We start from the raw sequence: 16,942 nt of genomic DNA on the forward strand, positions 1-16,942 counted from the left end.
ACTGTCATTGACCTGGCAGGCAGGAACAAGACTTTCAAGCATAAGTGACCTCCATTTTCCTGCCTTCTCAGAGGTTGGCATCAAGTATATTATTGTAATTTCCTGAAGTTCAGCATCAGATATTTTGTGCTGGTATGTCAGTGTTCTGTCAAAAGTAGAGGGATGGGCTAGTTCCTTCAAGGTTTTTTCTAATTTCTAAACTCAGAGACAAAATACTGCTGCCCTGTTAAATTTATACTAAAGTAGGTTAGTAATAAACTAACACCAAAAGTAAGTTCCCCTCCTTAGCAATTCTCTCTGATGCTCTGAAACCTAAGGTTTGTTTTAGCCTTTCAAGATAGTCTTCATGGACCAGGATTTTTACAGTCCTTTCCAATGAAGTAATAGTTTTTTCTACATTCTTCAAATATGCAGGAGGAATTGAAGCTCCTTAATGGAATTCCTAGCAATATTTTGCTTCTGATGCCTTTAAAGTAGAAAAGGGAATAGTTGTTGGAGCTAAACTTTCCCATATAAGCATTGTCACAACTCACCAAAAAATTTCCTGTTCATGTAAATTAAAACATTAGCAGAGGTTCTACAATAAAACATGTTATTTAAAATAAATTTTCACAAGACACATTTTTAGGTTTAACCTTCATAATTGGCATTTTCTCTATCATTTCCTTAAGTTCAGACAATCAAAAAATGATAATAAAATCAAGCCTTGATTTGTAACTTACTGATTTTCAGGGTATTAATGCTCACAATGAAAATTTAACAATTTACTCCAACATGCTTTTGTTGCTGCCCACCTCCTGAAAAAGAAGTGATGAACTCAGGCCACAGAATAAGACACTGAATTTTTGGACGTGGTGAAGACAAGAATTTGTTTTACTTGATTATATGTATTTGATACAAGAATTTGGTTTTTCTTCTTTTTCCCCAAGGAAAGGAGATGAGAGGCAGGGGGAAGAAAAAAGCTGCTTTTTGTACATTGAAAAGATAATTTAATGTATAAAATATTATTAGTAATAACAGAGAAGTAACAGGTACATTTTAATCATTTAATGATTCCAGTAGCAGATTTACTTTTTTAATAGTAAATATAGAGTTAATATACCCTTTGTTTATTACTTAGGGACAAAAATCAACTAGCTGCTAAAATTAAATTCACAACCTATTAATAAGATTAATATTCAGGTATATATTTTTAAATAACCACAACACAAACAACCAGCATGGTCTTGATTTATATATACTTTTAAAAACAAGCTACATATAATAGAGACCCACAGTTTAAAACACTCCTCTTTTTTCCATTTCTTGAATGTAGAAATGTTCAGGTTTTTTCAGGTTTGTAATGAAAAAGACAAATTTTAAACAACTAAAGATTAATAAATACTAAAGGTTTAAAGTCTCTCTGTCTCTCTCTCTCTCTCTATATATATATATATGTATACATATACATATATATATATATATGTATGTATGTATGTATGTATGTATGTATATACCAAAAAAAAGAATTACCTTCAAAAGCAAAAGCAAGACTATAATGACATATTTTGTCATCATCCTCACTGAAGCTTTTTTATTTGCAAGGCTGAAATACCATTCATATCCAGACAGGCGGCACAGTGGATAAAGCACCAACCCTGGAGTCAGAAGGACCTAAGTTCAAATTCATATTCAGACACTTAATAATTACCTAGTTGTGTGATCTTGGGCAAGTGACTTAACCCCATTGCCTTACCAAAAAAAAGAAAAGAAAAAAGAAAGATATCATTCATATGTCCCACTGTAACTACTTTACACATTAAAAATAATATTTTGCCTTTTGATATAATAATAGTTACAGTAATAAGCTTAGAAGTTGTAATGATCTTTTTCTCTAGCTCCCAAAAGTAATTATAATAAATTTCCTTTCTGTTTCTAACATCATTGCCTCTTTCCATCTTACTTTTTGAGAAATAACTAACTTAGTAGTTTAGGGGGAAAAATTGTTGTTCAGTTGAGTCTTATTCTTCATGACTCCATTTGGGGTTTTCTTGACAAAGATACTAGAGTGATTTGCTATTTCTTCCTCCTCCAACTCATTTTACAGATGAAGAACTGAGACAAAGTAGATTAAGTGATTTGCCCAAGATCATACAGTTGGTAAATGTCTGAGGCTGGATTTGAATTCAGGTCCTATTGCTCCAGGTCCTCCACTATGCCACCTAGTTGCCAAACTGGATATTAATCCAGTTCAATATTCTTTTAGACTGTGGGTTAGAAGGATGATGAGAAAGACGGTGGACAATAGTAAGGGATCAGAGGACTTCTCTCCCATCTTCCTGTGATGTGATGTGAGGAAAAAAAGATAGTATTTCATAAAGAATACTTTACAAGACCTTTTACTTTGTGAATCTGGACAAATCACTTAAATTCTCAGTGCCTCCAGGCAACCTTTAGTACTATAAGATACAGACAAATTGCCCATCCACAACGATAGAGTTTCTACACCAGGAGTTCCCAATGATGAACTCACAGGTCTGGGTGAAAAATAAATTATGCAAATGAGAGGAGAAGAGAACCCACCCCATCCACCTGTGTATCATAGCTAGGGAGGACTGTGTCACCAACTTAATCAGGATTCTCCACCTCCAGTAGCCAGAAACAGAAAGTTATCTGACCCTGGTCACTTCGGATTCTCCTGTCTGACATATTTAATCTACTGATGAGCCAAGTCTTGGCTTCCTCTGTTGCAGCAATCATGGCTGAAAAAGTAACTATGCCCAGACTATGAAAGGGTAGGGAGAGAAATCAGTAGGCAATATATCTCACCTCTGTGAAGTGCCTAAGAAAGAGTGAATGTTATCCTATGCCCAAAAGGAAAATCAGAGGTTATTGCTGGGTCTCAATTCAATTGGGCAAAATAGAGACTTTGAATAGATGCCAATAGTCAGAATTTTTTTTAGTGGTTTATACCATTTTTGTGATTCCCAGTAGATTCTAAATCCTCCATAGAATGGAAGTTTCTTGGGGATAGGAACTCATTTTGCATTTCTTTGTTGCCTAGCGTTTAACATAGTACCTAGAATAATTATAAGTAAATGCTTATTGACTAATTTTCACAGCTATAGCTATTTCACAGCTATAGAAAAATAAGTCTCTCCTGTCTCTGCAGATTAGAATGCTTTATTTTATCTCTTACTATCTTTCTGTAACATGTCTTCAGGATGGTCTCAATAGACCTGAGAGTAACCCAAGAATTACACATTGCCAGAAAAAAAGATAATGCCTCTGACTTAAGTCTCTGCTGGCTTGTAACCACTAAAATTACTGGTGCTCCCTACTCCCTGATTTTTTATATATTTCACACCTTATAATTTCTATAGAAATTGTTCCCCCCAGAACACAGATTTTCTTGTCTCAGGGTTTGATTCTCTTTATTCATTGAGCTACCTATCTGCCTATATATTATGTAATGTGTGTACATGGTATTTACTGATCTGTAAATAGCCTATGAATTACTTATTTCTGTGCAAATTGTTCCACCACAAGACAATGTAAGCTCCTTGAAGGTAGACTCTACGTAGGTATTTGGTTTTGTATCACAGTAAAATCCCTGATACATAACAGGCATTGAATAAATTCTTGTCATATTGGATTGAATTGAAAAAAAAAAAAAAGAAAAAAAAGAAATCATTCCCCCTTCCCCACCAACAGAACATAATCTCCTTGAAAGCTGACACAGATTCCTACACTTTGTATTTTCAATGACACCTACCATAGGTTGGTACATGATATAATTTGATAAATGTTTATTGACTCAGACTGAATTTCAACATCTTTTTGAGTGTGTAGTTTAGATCTCCCAGGTAGATTGTGAACTCCTTGGAATTATACTAGGATTATAGACCTAAAACTAGGAAGAGACTTAAGAGTCACCCCTTTATTTTGGAGATGAGAGTACAAGGGGCAAGTGTCAAAGGAAGAATTTGAACTCAGAGCTTTTCCACTAAACCATTCTAAAGAGGGATACAACTTGTCAGGAGCCAACAGCAGCAGCAGTAGTCATAGTACTTTTCTAAAGCATCTAGTGGGCAGGAAGGTGGCACCATGGATAGAATCCTGGGTCTGGAGCCTGAGTTTCAAACCTCACTTCAGATACTTACCAGCTTTGTAACCCTTAATCCTGTTTCCCTCAGTTTTCTCATTTGTAAAATTAGTTGGCGAAAGGGAATGGCAAACTACTCCTGTATTTCTGCTAAGAAAACCCTAAATGGCGTCACAAAGAGTTGAAAACAACTGAACAACAACAAAAAGACACCCAGTAGAGTTCTCAGTTAATCTTAGGTTCTCAATAAGCATTGGCTCACTGAATATTAGCACGCCAAGAACGTAATATACATAGGGTGCCAAAAAATAGTCTTTTAGACAAAGGGGAAGTGAAGGAAAAGTAGGTGATTAGAAAGGCTGCAGTCGGGCTGAAGGAATTAAAGCCACCTGGTTTTCCCTCTTTTAGGAAGTGGAACAGTCAGGCAGAAGAAGTAGGAAAGAATGCCTTATACAGCCAGAAAGGAAAGGAGTGATTGTATCTTCAATAGCAAGAGCCACTTGCTACTCTGTGACTGTATCATTTGCAAAGTCCCAAGAAGTATGTGGTCTTTACAGCATACTTGGGGGGGGAGGTGTCTGGTGGAGGGAAAGAAGCTGCATTCACCATAGGTAAGCATGACCTCATACAAGAAGGGGTGGACTGGCTCTGTCTAAGTCAAGATGTGATGTACAGGATCCTCCAGCTACTAGAGAGAAATCTTCATGGGAGAAGCATGAAGTAGAACAAACACAAGAATAGGACTCAGGAGACCTGAGTTCAAGTCCCAAATTCCACTGCTGACTAGCTGTGTAGCATCATGCAAGCCACATCATCTCTAAGGGCCTATAACTTCCCCACATATAAAATGAGGGAGCTAGATACCACCATCTCTACAAGTCATCTGGGATGACCTAATTTTAGTTCTGTGATCACAGAGGGAAAAAAAGTCTTAAGGTAACCCAGACTTCCTTTGTGTTCCAAAGAACAAAATATAGAGCCCCAAGAATATAAGAAAATGTTTGAAAACATAGGATTTGTATAAAGCCCCCGCCCTGGAGTCAGCAGGACCTGAGTTTAAATCTGGCCTCAGACCTAGCTGTGTGACTTTGGGCAAGTCACTTAACCTCATTGCCTTATAAAAACCAAAGGGGGGGGGTAAAAAGAAAACAAAGGATCTAGGAAGAGGAGACAAGATAAATATAGCACAAAATATATACTTTATATATATATATATGTATATATACATATATATATGTATATACATGCATGCATACACATACGCAATAGGTAGCAAGACATATTTATGTCTAAAAGCTATATACTAAAAGACATATACACAAACATACATGTATATATTTATTCTACATTACATATGTTTCATATTACATATGTTCTATATTACATATTTGCTATATTGTATACCATATATTATATATGATGTATATATATTATACATCATCTTATATATTACATGTATATCATAAAACAACACTACAACAGATATGGAGGTGTTTAGAGGCACAATAATTTCACCTATAGTTCTTCATTTAACAAATTACATGCAGCCTGCTCTCTACTAATAAAGATGCTAGGAAAGAGATAATTTTTTTCTTCCTTCTCAGAACCTTAAAACATCTATTATTTCTACTACCTATTTGTGTCCTTTATCAATTATTATCTTATGTTATCATTTAAGTGTTTTATGTGTGGGTGTGGATATATCTTGGGGGCAGGACCAGGCAGGCTAGGTGGGTGCTCAGATAAGCTTCTTCAACTGGGTTGGAACTCTCCCTCCCACCCCAAACCCAGATGGGGTTAATACAGTCAGCAAGAGTCTAAATGACTTTGGAAAAAGGAAGAACAAGGAAAACACTGATGTCCAGTTTTTCCATCCCAGGAACCCATACATCACAATGGCCTAGGGAAGCATGGCCCTCAGTAGCAGTGAAGGAAAGGGCCCAGATCAATTTGATAATATCTAAGAATTTAAAACCATTAAAAATGCTAAGAATCTTGGAATTTATAAGGAATAATGGAATGAATAAAGTTAATTAAGGAAACAAACTTCAGAAACTTGGAAAATAACAAATAGAATCAGTCAGGTACTGAATTTTTTTGTTTTTGTTTTTGTTTAAGACAAGAATTCAAACCCTATGGAACTCTCTGTTGAGTTGATCTCTGATTGTCTACCACAATGGTTCACTTCTAACAACTCATGATAACAGAATAGTCATATGCATTCTACTTCCATAAAAGTTCCTATGGGAATTCTGAGTACACTGGGGAAGTGATCCCCACCCACCACATAACTAAGGCCTGCACCATGGATGAGTAAATTTCTTCTCTGGAAGTTGTCATCCATTCAACTGTCCCAGAATCTCCAGGTTGCACTTTGCATGATTCCAGTGACTTGGTTCAGGAGGCCATGAGAAAGTCTGAAAGTCTGTTAAGCCCAGAAAAACTAGGACTAAGCCTCCTACCTTTCCTAATTGTCTCTGTATTTAAAAATACAGGGAGGTCAAAACCCCGCTTCCCTTTTTCCCCATCCTATCCCATCCTTTCCCACTTCCACCCGACCCTTTAAATTAAGCAAGTTATTCAAGTGTAGTGGTTTGATTTTTGTTTGTGTGGGAGTATGTTGTAAGGAAAACAAAAGCAAAACATCAAAAATAAAGACAAGGAAATATTTTTCTCTTTTTTTACTATGCCAATCATGTATGTGATTTCCAGCAACCTCAGTAATTTTATTTCTTTTGTACTCAACAGAAACTAATAAATTTTGAGTAGCCTTCTGAAAAAATATGTGTATGTACATGTGTATATATGTAAATTAAAGCATATATACAGGATTTTTCTGAGGAATGATTGGATAATTGAATTTTTTAGTACATCTACATTCCCATGATGATAACTCATGTGTAAATGGGATTTTCAAAGTCTCCATATTTTCTAAAAAGTCAGAATATAGCTTTGCTCAAAATCCTTCCTAGTAATCAGGGTCAGAAAAAATGCATTACTAAGAATTGTAATCGTTTTCCTTTATTATGTGCTTTAATCAAATCTAAATTGCTTCCCCTCGGTCTTTTTTTGGGGGGAATGGGGCATTTTCCTGATTTCCTAGAGCTTTAAGTATGCCAACATCCCCAATAAGGGTAGTTTAACTCCCTTTCAGATGCTATGGAATAATTTACCCCAGTCTGTGGTGCCCTTATTATAGGACCTAGGAGTCCTGACACTCACTCCATTGAGCATTATAATGCTGGCTGTCTCCAATTTTATGTTCTCTGTGGAATGACATATCTGAATCCAGAGGAAGCTGGATCAAAAAGGATGGTTATTGCTTTTCCAAGGGTCCTGATAGGTAAGTAAGGTCACAGATTAAGAAAGAGACATTGACTATCAAAAGATCTCAAAAAAAGGACAGTGAATTGTGGCAGGCCATGAAAATGGAAGGAGCTGGTGATGACCTAATATTAATAAATAAGAAATAATTACCTCAATATAGAAACTTGTCCCAGAGAATTCACCAGGGAGGTTTTAGGAAGAAGGTAGATTCCAAATCTCAAAAACAAATCTAAGGATTATGAAGTAGAAATTTTAAGAGATTAACTAAGTTGAGTTATCAACTGAGAAACTGGTCAAAAGACTTAGAGAGCTATAGGAAACTATTTCAGCCCTGAAGGAAATGGTGTGTTGGCTATTCTCACATTTTATTATTAATTCTGAGAGTGAAGATCCTATCTTAGGGATCGTAGCAAACACTGTCATCAGGATATGTGGTAGATACATCCTTAAGTGCTAAAGCTCAAGATATTTAAAAATAAAATGGATGGGGAAAATATTATACTGCTTTATAGTAATCTGAAATTTTTCCAGTAAACACTAAAAGAATTCCTCAAGGACTAAGCTCTAGAAATGCTAGAATAATTTGACCATCTTCTCTATAAATATTGTCATCATCATCATCATAGCTTTAGCCAGCAGAAAAATAAAGCAGATTCTTTCTCTGAGAAATAAGTAACTTTTCAGTAACTCTGGAAAGAGTTAAAGTAAGGGGCGGCTAGGTGGTGCAGTGGATAAAGCACCGGCCTTGGAGTCAGGAGTACCTGGGTTCAAATCCAGTCTCAGACACTTAATAATTACCTAGCTGTGTGGCCTTGGGCAAGCCACTTAACCCCGTTTGCCTTGCAAAAACCTAAAAAAAGAGAGAGAGAGTTAAAGTAAGTTATTACTGGAGAATTGCTGAGGCTTGAATAGGGAAAATAAAACCCAATATTTACTAAATTCCTTCCTTAAAAATGCTACTAAATATGAGCTGTTATATACACATAGCACTCATCAAAGTGAAATTGTACTTCAAAACTTCAATATTTTCATGATTCATTATCTCTACAGTGTGGATAATCCCTCCAGTGGTGCCAATAGCAACTCACAAGTCACCAATCTCTTGACACAGAAGTAGAAGTTGAATTTATGAGAATGAATGAGATTACTAAGAGAAAGAACGTAGAAAGAGAAGACAAGAAAAAGCAACTTAGTTGCTATTGAAATCAATAAAGAAAATCTCAGCAAGTATTTACTATGATTCTTTAGGTTTCTTAAATTTTCCCCAGTGCTACCTCAATCTAATATTTACATATGTGTAATTTTAAATGTATTTTAAAATTACCTACATTTATCAAAAATTAAGGAAGCTTTATCCTTTAAATGAAATAACAATCAATAAATAAGAAGTGTTATACTATGAAATAACAAGTGCTATATACTATGAAACTAATATCCAATCTAAAACAATTCACAAAGGAAAACTTCAAATTCTTACCAAAAATCTAAGTAGTAGTAGTATTACTAATAGAGTTTTGAGATTTGGGAATCATAAAAGTATACTCTAGAGCAGAAATGAAAGAATCTATCAAAAGCATCAGTGAATACCTGAGAATCCCAACTAGAGAAACTAAATAAGATAAAAGGGCACAATCTTATAAATCTAGTATCTTAAAATAGTAAGAATGTGGGGCACGTGAGTTAAAAAAAATTAGAAGAATGGCATGGTCCAAATTGAGGTCAATAATGCATTCCAAGTAAAACTCATTCATGGAACAAACTAGGAAATTGCCTCCCCATGTTGAAAAACTATAAGGAATAGTCCCTTTTTGATGTGCATATGGAACTCTGACTCATCTTGCAGATTCAAGGAACATGGCATCTGCCCAAAGCTGTCATTTCCATTCCGTGGGCATCATTTTGATTTCATGTGCATCTATGCTAATTTCCTTTCTCCAGCCTATTATTTAGGCCTTAGCAGGACAGATGTGCTGTTTTACAGGGCAATAATCCACTTGGTGGGTGGATAACCAGGAGGCCTTTGGTCTTCATCATTTACTTCAATAAGAAAACTAGACTATTGCCTTGTAAAACAGCATGGGTTCCATGCCCTGATTTCACATGTAACCTAACCTATGGAACATCCTCTGGACTGCCAGCCAAAAATATAAATGTTTAGAAGGATAAAGAGCAGTACAGATGCATCTAGAGGGGAAAAATTTTTTAATCATGGTGAAAATCAATGATGCAATTTTAAAATGTAAATTAGTCACAGCCATAGGGTCAGACCAAAATTCAGCCCAAGTCTGAAAACTGGCAGGGAATAAATTTTTTAAAAACACAAAACTAATCAAGATGAAAAAGTGACCCACAATCCAGTACTTTAGGCTACTGCTGCACCATCTAATCAGCTATATCATTACTAGGGCTGGGAAGTATATAAGCACAGCTGGGGAAAATGTCATGAACTGAGTTTTATGGTTTTATGGAGACACAAGGTGTTGTGAGCCAAAGAGCACCAGACTAAAAGTCAGAAGACCTACATTGAAATTTGAGTTCTATATTCTCTGTAGCTGAGTTTCTTCAAGTATAAAATGGGGACTGCCAGCCTGCTAGTAGGTGCTTAATACAATGCTACCTCAGAGAGTTGTGATGAGGAAAGTGCCTTGTAAAGAAAATGTAGGCTACTAAGAAGGGAAATTCTTGACACCCTGCCCCCCCCCCTCCCCCCGCCCCAGGAATGAGTGACCACTTTCCACTTTGCCTACAGGAAATGTTAACTTCAGCCCTTTACCTAATGCTATTCTCCCTGGCAGTTTGTTATCTTATCAGAATCACTAATGTTTTGTGACAAATTTCAACAAATAAATAAATGTTGTTTAAAAATAATTAGAGCAGGAAAATACTATTGACCAAAATTAATTTTTAAAAAACTGTGTAGGTTCCTAAGAGCTTATCTCTGATGATAAACTTTTCATTCAAGTATGGTTTATAAGCAATGAAAGACTAAAAGAAAGGAGGGAATGAAAGAAGGAAGAAGGAAGGAAAGAAAGAGTGCTTTATACAGAAGTAAGCACTATATAAATAGGAGCTATTATTTATAATTGTTGATTTTTTTAATGTCTTAACCTTTTTTCTAGGCAGCATTGGCTATATAAATATGAGCTATTATTTATAGGTTAGAAATTTATTGCTGTTTTAATGTTTAACCTTTCTCTAGGCAGCACTGGTTGCCTCTCAATAGCAGATAAAGAACTGACCCTGGAACTAGAAAGATGTAACTCTTCTACCCACTGCCAAAATTGATTATGAGATCTTTGGCCAGTTTCTTAAATGATATGTTCATGTGCTAACTCTCTAAGAAGCTAAGTTTCAGAGAAAGTGTCAATGCAAGTTGGAGGAAGAACCTTACTCCCCTATCCCTATCCCAGTGATTCTAGGTTCAAGGCTAGTTAAAATTGACTGTATTCAAAAAGAGACCTAACTTTATTATAAATTCAAGAAAAAGTCTCAAGGATTTTATGCAGTTATTTTTGAGAGCTTTCTCGTGTTGTAATTATATTACTGTAATGACTTCAAAACCCCACTGGGAAGCAAGCAGGTCCCGGGAGGGGGAGGAAAGTAGGAAGGTGAATCCTGTCCCTAAAACAAATCAATGCAACAATGGCTAATGGAGCATCTGGAAATGACTTAGGTACCTAAGATCTTATTTGTGTCATGCTCTTCATTCAGTATGGTTTAAAAGAGATGAAGGAATAAAAGGAAAGAAGGAGGAGGAAGACAAAAGAAAGGAAAGAAAAGAAAAAGAGAAAAAAAGGAAAGAAGGAAAGACAAAGTGCTTCGTACAGAATTTGTACACATGCACATCATCACCACTATTAGCATGAAGTAACTATATACCCAGTCCATCAAGACCATTCCCACCACCCACTCCCACTCTGAATCCTAAGAGGGAGATATCTAGAAAGATATGATGAGATGAGAAAGAGAAACTATCAAGTGTATACCAAGATATTTGTTTCAGATTCTAGTCATCTAACCTTTCTCTGGTATTATACATAAATAGTTAATATTTTCTTCTAACAAACTCTTGCCAACATACAACATCATGATCTATTTTGTTTCTGTTGTCTTAAGTGATGTGTCAACAACCTGAATCCTTTCTATTAATTTCACACTACAAGCTTTCTCTTTATTATCTTATAATAATCATAATAAAGGACATTCACACAATCTGTTATGGCTTACAAAGTGCTTTTCTATGTATATTATATAATGCAATCTTCAACAATCTATATATTATTTTTTCCATTTAACAGATGAGGAAACTAAAGTTTAAAGACCTAATTATGTCCATGATCTTACAGCTTGTATGAGCAGAAGGAGGAAAATTCTGAATCCCAGTATCTACTGAGTTCTGTACTCCTTTCTAACCTATAATCCATAATAATCATCTAAGTATACACTAACAATGCATTCTGTTATGGCTCAAAATAAGAATATTCTCCTCTAATAGTATTTTTAAAATAAAACTTTTAAAAGCTAATCAGTTATCAGAGGAATATTATTGTTTTTCCAGTTTTTAAGCAAAGATTTTTCCTAATGATATATAGGAAATATATGAAACACTGCATTATAATAAGATCTGTATTCATTAATCTGGAAACTGACTTTGTGGATCAATCTACTTTTGATTTCTTCTTAATATCAAGAGTTAAACTGTGTGCATGTCTTCCCACACATTGTGATTGGGTGTTTTTCATCTTCTTTAAGACCCTGAACTTCCCTCCTCCTTCTTCCCCGCCCTTCCCAATCCCCTTGGGAGGAGGGGAATCAATCTTGCCTTTGTTATTTACTTTGGCCTTCTCAAAAGTCTATGTAAGAAAAGTCAGTATGATTCAGGTGGGATCTAATGTTCTTGTTTCACAAGTGTGTGCGGAAAGGAAGCCTATAATTTCCAAGCATTCTTTCAGGAAGTTTGTATTCTCTGTTTTCCAGGGAGCCTTTACTTTCCATGGGAGTATGATAGACATGCCATTACTGAAGCAGGCACAGAACATTGTTACGCTTGCCACAGCCATCAAGAAAAAATGATCTGCTAAAAGAAACTCTCACCAGGTGGGCGGAACATATACAGTGGGTTTCTTAAAGAGGGACTGTCACACTGGGGACTTGTTAGTATGCCAGATTGGAATATAATGCCATTTAGAGCTCATGTTAGTTATTTTGGTTAATATACTGGAGCAGTTATCCCATCTACACCTTATGGAAAGCTTTCTCCCTTTGGCCCCAAACTTAGGGTCTCACAGGTTTTTTCCTACTGTGATATAAACATGGGTTTATAATTTCACAATTTCTCATGGATTCAGGATACTGAATCTTTTTTCAATTAGATACTTCCCAATCACTCTCACTCTTTTAGTTACATTGTTCATATGTTAGAATGAAATCACAAGCTATTTTGGCCTCCAGATGTATACCTTTTTATAAAATGTTAGATTCAAAGAATCACATCTGTTGCAAAAATCTGGAGGAAAGTAATCAGGGTTCTGGGAATGAGTAGATCACTTGATCTTATTTGTTTATGAAAATATCTTTTTTTAAAATAAATCTTCCAGGTTGTGTTCTAGTTTTAATTAAAAAAAATTAAGAAATATATGTATATATGAAAGAGACATTATCTGTGTGAATATTTTAGGCATCTAAGAAAAAATATGGAGAAATACATTCATTGACAGGCAGTGTTGCATAGTTGATAGGCCTTGGTACCAAGGAAAGAAGGTCTTGGGACTTGGGGATAAAGACCAGTCTCTGACACAAACTACAGGAGAAGGTTACTTAAGTCTCACTACCCCAGTAATTCTGTAAGACTACAAGGAGTTGTATATTTGCATCAGTGGAGGAGTTTCCCTACATTTGGAGTTCCCCATGACAAAGAAATCATACCCCTAAAATCTTTCCCCAAAAAAACACAAAGCAATAGATTTCTAGATTGTGCCTGTACAGGAATGAGACTAGCTTACATATGCCATTGGATAATAATAATAATAATAATAATAATAATAATGAGTTTTCTCTCACTGCTTTATAGGAGAAATATTAAGTGAAATTCAATTTGATTTGCATATCCAGTTTTTTTAGTCATAGATAAGATACTGACAATTACTTATTTTGATGCAATTCCACATCATGGTAGATATATTTGTTCTTTAATAGCTCAGTTGTGCTTTGGTTTTTGTTGTTGTTAATTGATGTTTTTCTTATAGCTTAAGCAAGGTTTGCCTGTTACTTGCTTTTTATTTTCATGTTATCTAAAAAAAAGTTCAATTAAACTTTTTCTTAATATGGCAAAATTCCTCTCTTGCCCGATAACTTGAATGAAAGTTCTTCTTTACAAGGTGCAAGTGGCAAATTTCCTGTACAAGGATCTCAGGGCAACCTTAAGCCTTAATGTACTATTCTCCATAATAGCCAAGAGAATGAACAGGAGAGACAAATAATTCAAAAGTTTAGCAGAATCAGACCTGTCTAGTCTAGTGGGTTTTAGTTAATTAACCACATAAGGGGCAGCTAGGTGGCGTAGTGGATAAAGCACCAGCCTTGGAGTCAGGAGTACCTGGGTTCAAATCCGGTCTCAGACACTTAATAATTACCTAGCTGTGTGGCCTTGGGCAAGTCACTTAACCCCATTGCCTTGCAAAAAACAAAAACAAAAAACTCTATGTGAATTAACCACATAGGTACTAACCAGTACAGGAAAATCCATAAACCTGAAGACTGAAGCAACTACTAGAGATAAATTACAGGATAAGAAAAACAGATGCATTATTTTTAGGGACTGGGATCAGATGAGAATCTCCAGCAAATGAAGTCCATATTCTCTAAACACTATAAGTTACTCTTCAGCTGTACCATACACTTTGGAAGTCATCTTCATGCCTAAAATGAGAAACTGAGACTAGACAAACTCTAAGGGCTTTACCATCTCTAAATTCTGTGCTATCTTTTAGGATATTTATTAAATAAATATCAAAAATAGTCAATGAAAAGAATAGTGAGTACACAGCCTTGCCTTGCTACCCAGTTTATTCATGGAAACTGTGGAAGAAAGGAATAGGAGGGGCTAGAAAGGGAAGGAGAGAGAGAAAAAGGAGAATTGTCCCTTAAACTAACTTATGATCAGGAAAACCCCAGGTCATGGAATCAGAACTGGAAGACACCTCTGAGGCCAATCATTTATGTTTTATTATTTTTTAAAATTCACTTTGTCAAACATTTCCCATGTATATTTTAATTTGGTTACATCATACTCGGGAGTTTTATGGGTGACCCAATAGGACACTTCTAATCTACAGGAACCATCTCTAGTCATCCAAATCCATATCTTGTCACTGGACCCAGATGGCTCTGGAGGAGTGAGGCTTTTGACTTTGAACAATACCCCCTCATTTAAATCCAATTCACTTGCAAGTCCTGGCATCACTTTACCACTTTATGGATGCTATGGTCCTTTTTGAGAACAAAGGACAAACAACAACAACAACTCGACCACCTCCTTTCACAGATAAAGAAACTAGGGTCCGGAGAAATTAATGAATCACTCTGAGAAATTTAAAAGTAGTAAATTGAGGATCTGGTGTGGTGGGAAAGAGGAATGAAGTGTGCATTTTTTGAAACCTATGGGTTCCAGACACTGTGCTGAGCATTTTTAAAATAGCATCTCTTTTTGGGGGGGGGGGCAGCTAGGTGGCACAGTAGATAGAGCACCAGCCCTGAAGTCAGGAGCACCTGAGTTCAAATGTGGCCTCAGACGCTTAATAATTCCCTAGCTGTGTGGCCACTTAACCCCATTTACCTTGCAAAAAATAAAATAAAATAGCATCTCTTTTGATGCTCAAAACAACCCTGGGAGATAAGATGCTATATTATTATTCTCATTTTATATTTGAAGAAACTGAGGCTGGCAAAAGTTATTAATTTCCTAGGGATACAGAGTTATCTGAAACTTAATTTGAATATAAATCATCCTAATTTCATAATTAGCATTCCATCTATTGTGCTGCCTATTTGGGATTTCAATCCAGGATTTCTATCATCAAATTTAGTGATCTTTTCCCTTATTCCAAGGCAGTAATTAACAGAACCAGCATTTGAACCTGCAACCTCTGATTTCAGAAGCTTAACTTCTACTGCTGTGCAAGACCTGAAAAAGCTATTAGAATGCTCAATACAATAGACCTAATCAGAATAGATAATGAACCTAGCTCAACACAGAGAGGAACAGAAAAGCCAGTATAAGAAATGACCCAACTTTAGTGATCTGAATAGCAGATATGGCATCAGAAGACAAAAAATCCCAAATCATAACCAAGTAAAAAAACAAACCAAAACCCCCCACAAATTTTATTAAATACTTGTGTTAAGCACTATAGTTAAGCACAAAGAAACACCCCCTCCAAAAAATCCCCTCCCCTCAAGGAGTAAACTTTCTAATGGGGGAGATAAGCAAATAAACAATCAGGTACATTGGAGATGGAGATGATGGAGATGGAAACGGAAGTGATCTGAGTGAGGAAGGAATCAGCAGCAGCAGAACAGAGAAAGGTATCTTTCAGAGGGTGAAAGTTAAGCTGACATTTGAAGGAAGCCAAGAAAACTGAGAGGCAGAAATGGAAAGGGGGGACAGTTCAAACATGGGGAATAGCCAATTCAAAGGCATAGAGATGAGAAATAGAGTTCTGTGTATAAAGAGGATCATAAGCGAGTAATATGTAGGAAGGGAGTAATATGTAGCAAAGGTAGAAAGGGTCTTAGTTCTGAAGAGTTTTAAGTTCTAGATTCAGTATAGAGGTAGAACTGTATCTACTGGGTGTAATTGAGTCATGAGGAATATAGAAAGCATTTGGACCTTATTTTGTTTTAAATCAAAAATATTTCCCTTTTATTTCTGATGTTCTGATGTATTGATTTTGTTTTGTTCACTCATTTCAGTCATGTCTAGCCTGTCATCAATTTATTTGGAATTTTCTTAACAAAGTAGTGGAGTAATTTGCCAGTTTCTTCTCCAGTTCATTTTACAGGAGAGGGAAGCAGGGTTAAATGACTTTCCTAGAAGTCACACAGCTGAGGTGTGTGACTTCAAAAAGATGAGCCTTCCAGACTCCAGTTCTGGTGCTCTATTCCCTGCACTACTTCACTTTCTTATAGTAAAGTACCATGTGTATTCAAACACTTCTGAAAGTCTTTTTCTAATCTTTAGAACTATTTTCCTTTGTTGTAAATATATCTCTTTTGCTTATAACTGAAATGCCCCAGATAAAACAGTTTGAGATTTTATTGTGGTTCAGCCATGTCAGTAAGACTCTTCATTTGTGGTTTTCTTAGCAAAGACAATGTGGTTTTCCATTTCCTTCTCCAGCTCATTTTACAGACAAGAAAACTAAAGCAAATACTTAAGTGATTGCCTTCAGTCATATAGCTAGTAAGTGTCTAAGACCAGATCTGACCTCCAGAAGAGAAATCTTCCTGACTCCAGGTCTGATGATCTATTTA

The 16,942-nt window shown here is 35.8% G+C and overlaps 1 protein-coding gene across 2 annotated transcripts in view; it reads left to right on the top strand.

Moving 5' to 3' along the window:
- Window positions 1-13,083, top strand: part of CLYBL (citramalyl-CoA lyase) — a 385,303-nt gene extending 372,220 nt beyond the window's left edge. For both annotated transcript variants that reach the window (XM_074191965.1, XM_074191966.1), the window contains exon 8: window positions 12,389-13,083. In XM_074191965.1, coding sequence (XP_074048066.1) covers window positions 12,389-12,484 — 96 coding nt within the window. In that variant the 3' untranslated portion in view covers window positions 12,485-13,083. The remainder of the gene's footprint in view (window positions 1-12,388) is intronic.
- Window positions 13,084-16,942: the final 3,859 nt, after the last annotated feature.

This window comes from Macrotis lagotis, chromosome 6 (genome assembly GCF_037893015.1).
Source record: "Macrotis lagotis isolate mMagLag1 chromosome 6, bilby.v1.9.chrom.fasta, whole genome shotgun sequence".
In the NCBI taxonomy this organism is placed as follows: domain Eukaryota; kingdom Metazoa; phylum Chordata; class Mammalia; order Peramelemorphia; family Peramelidae; genus Macrotis; species Macrotis lagotis.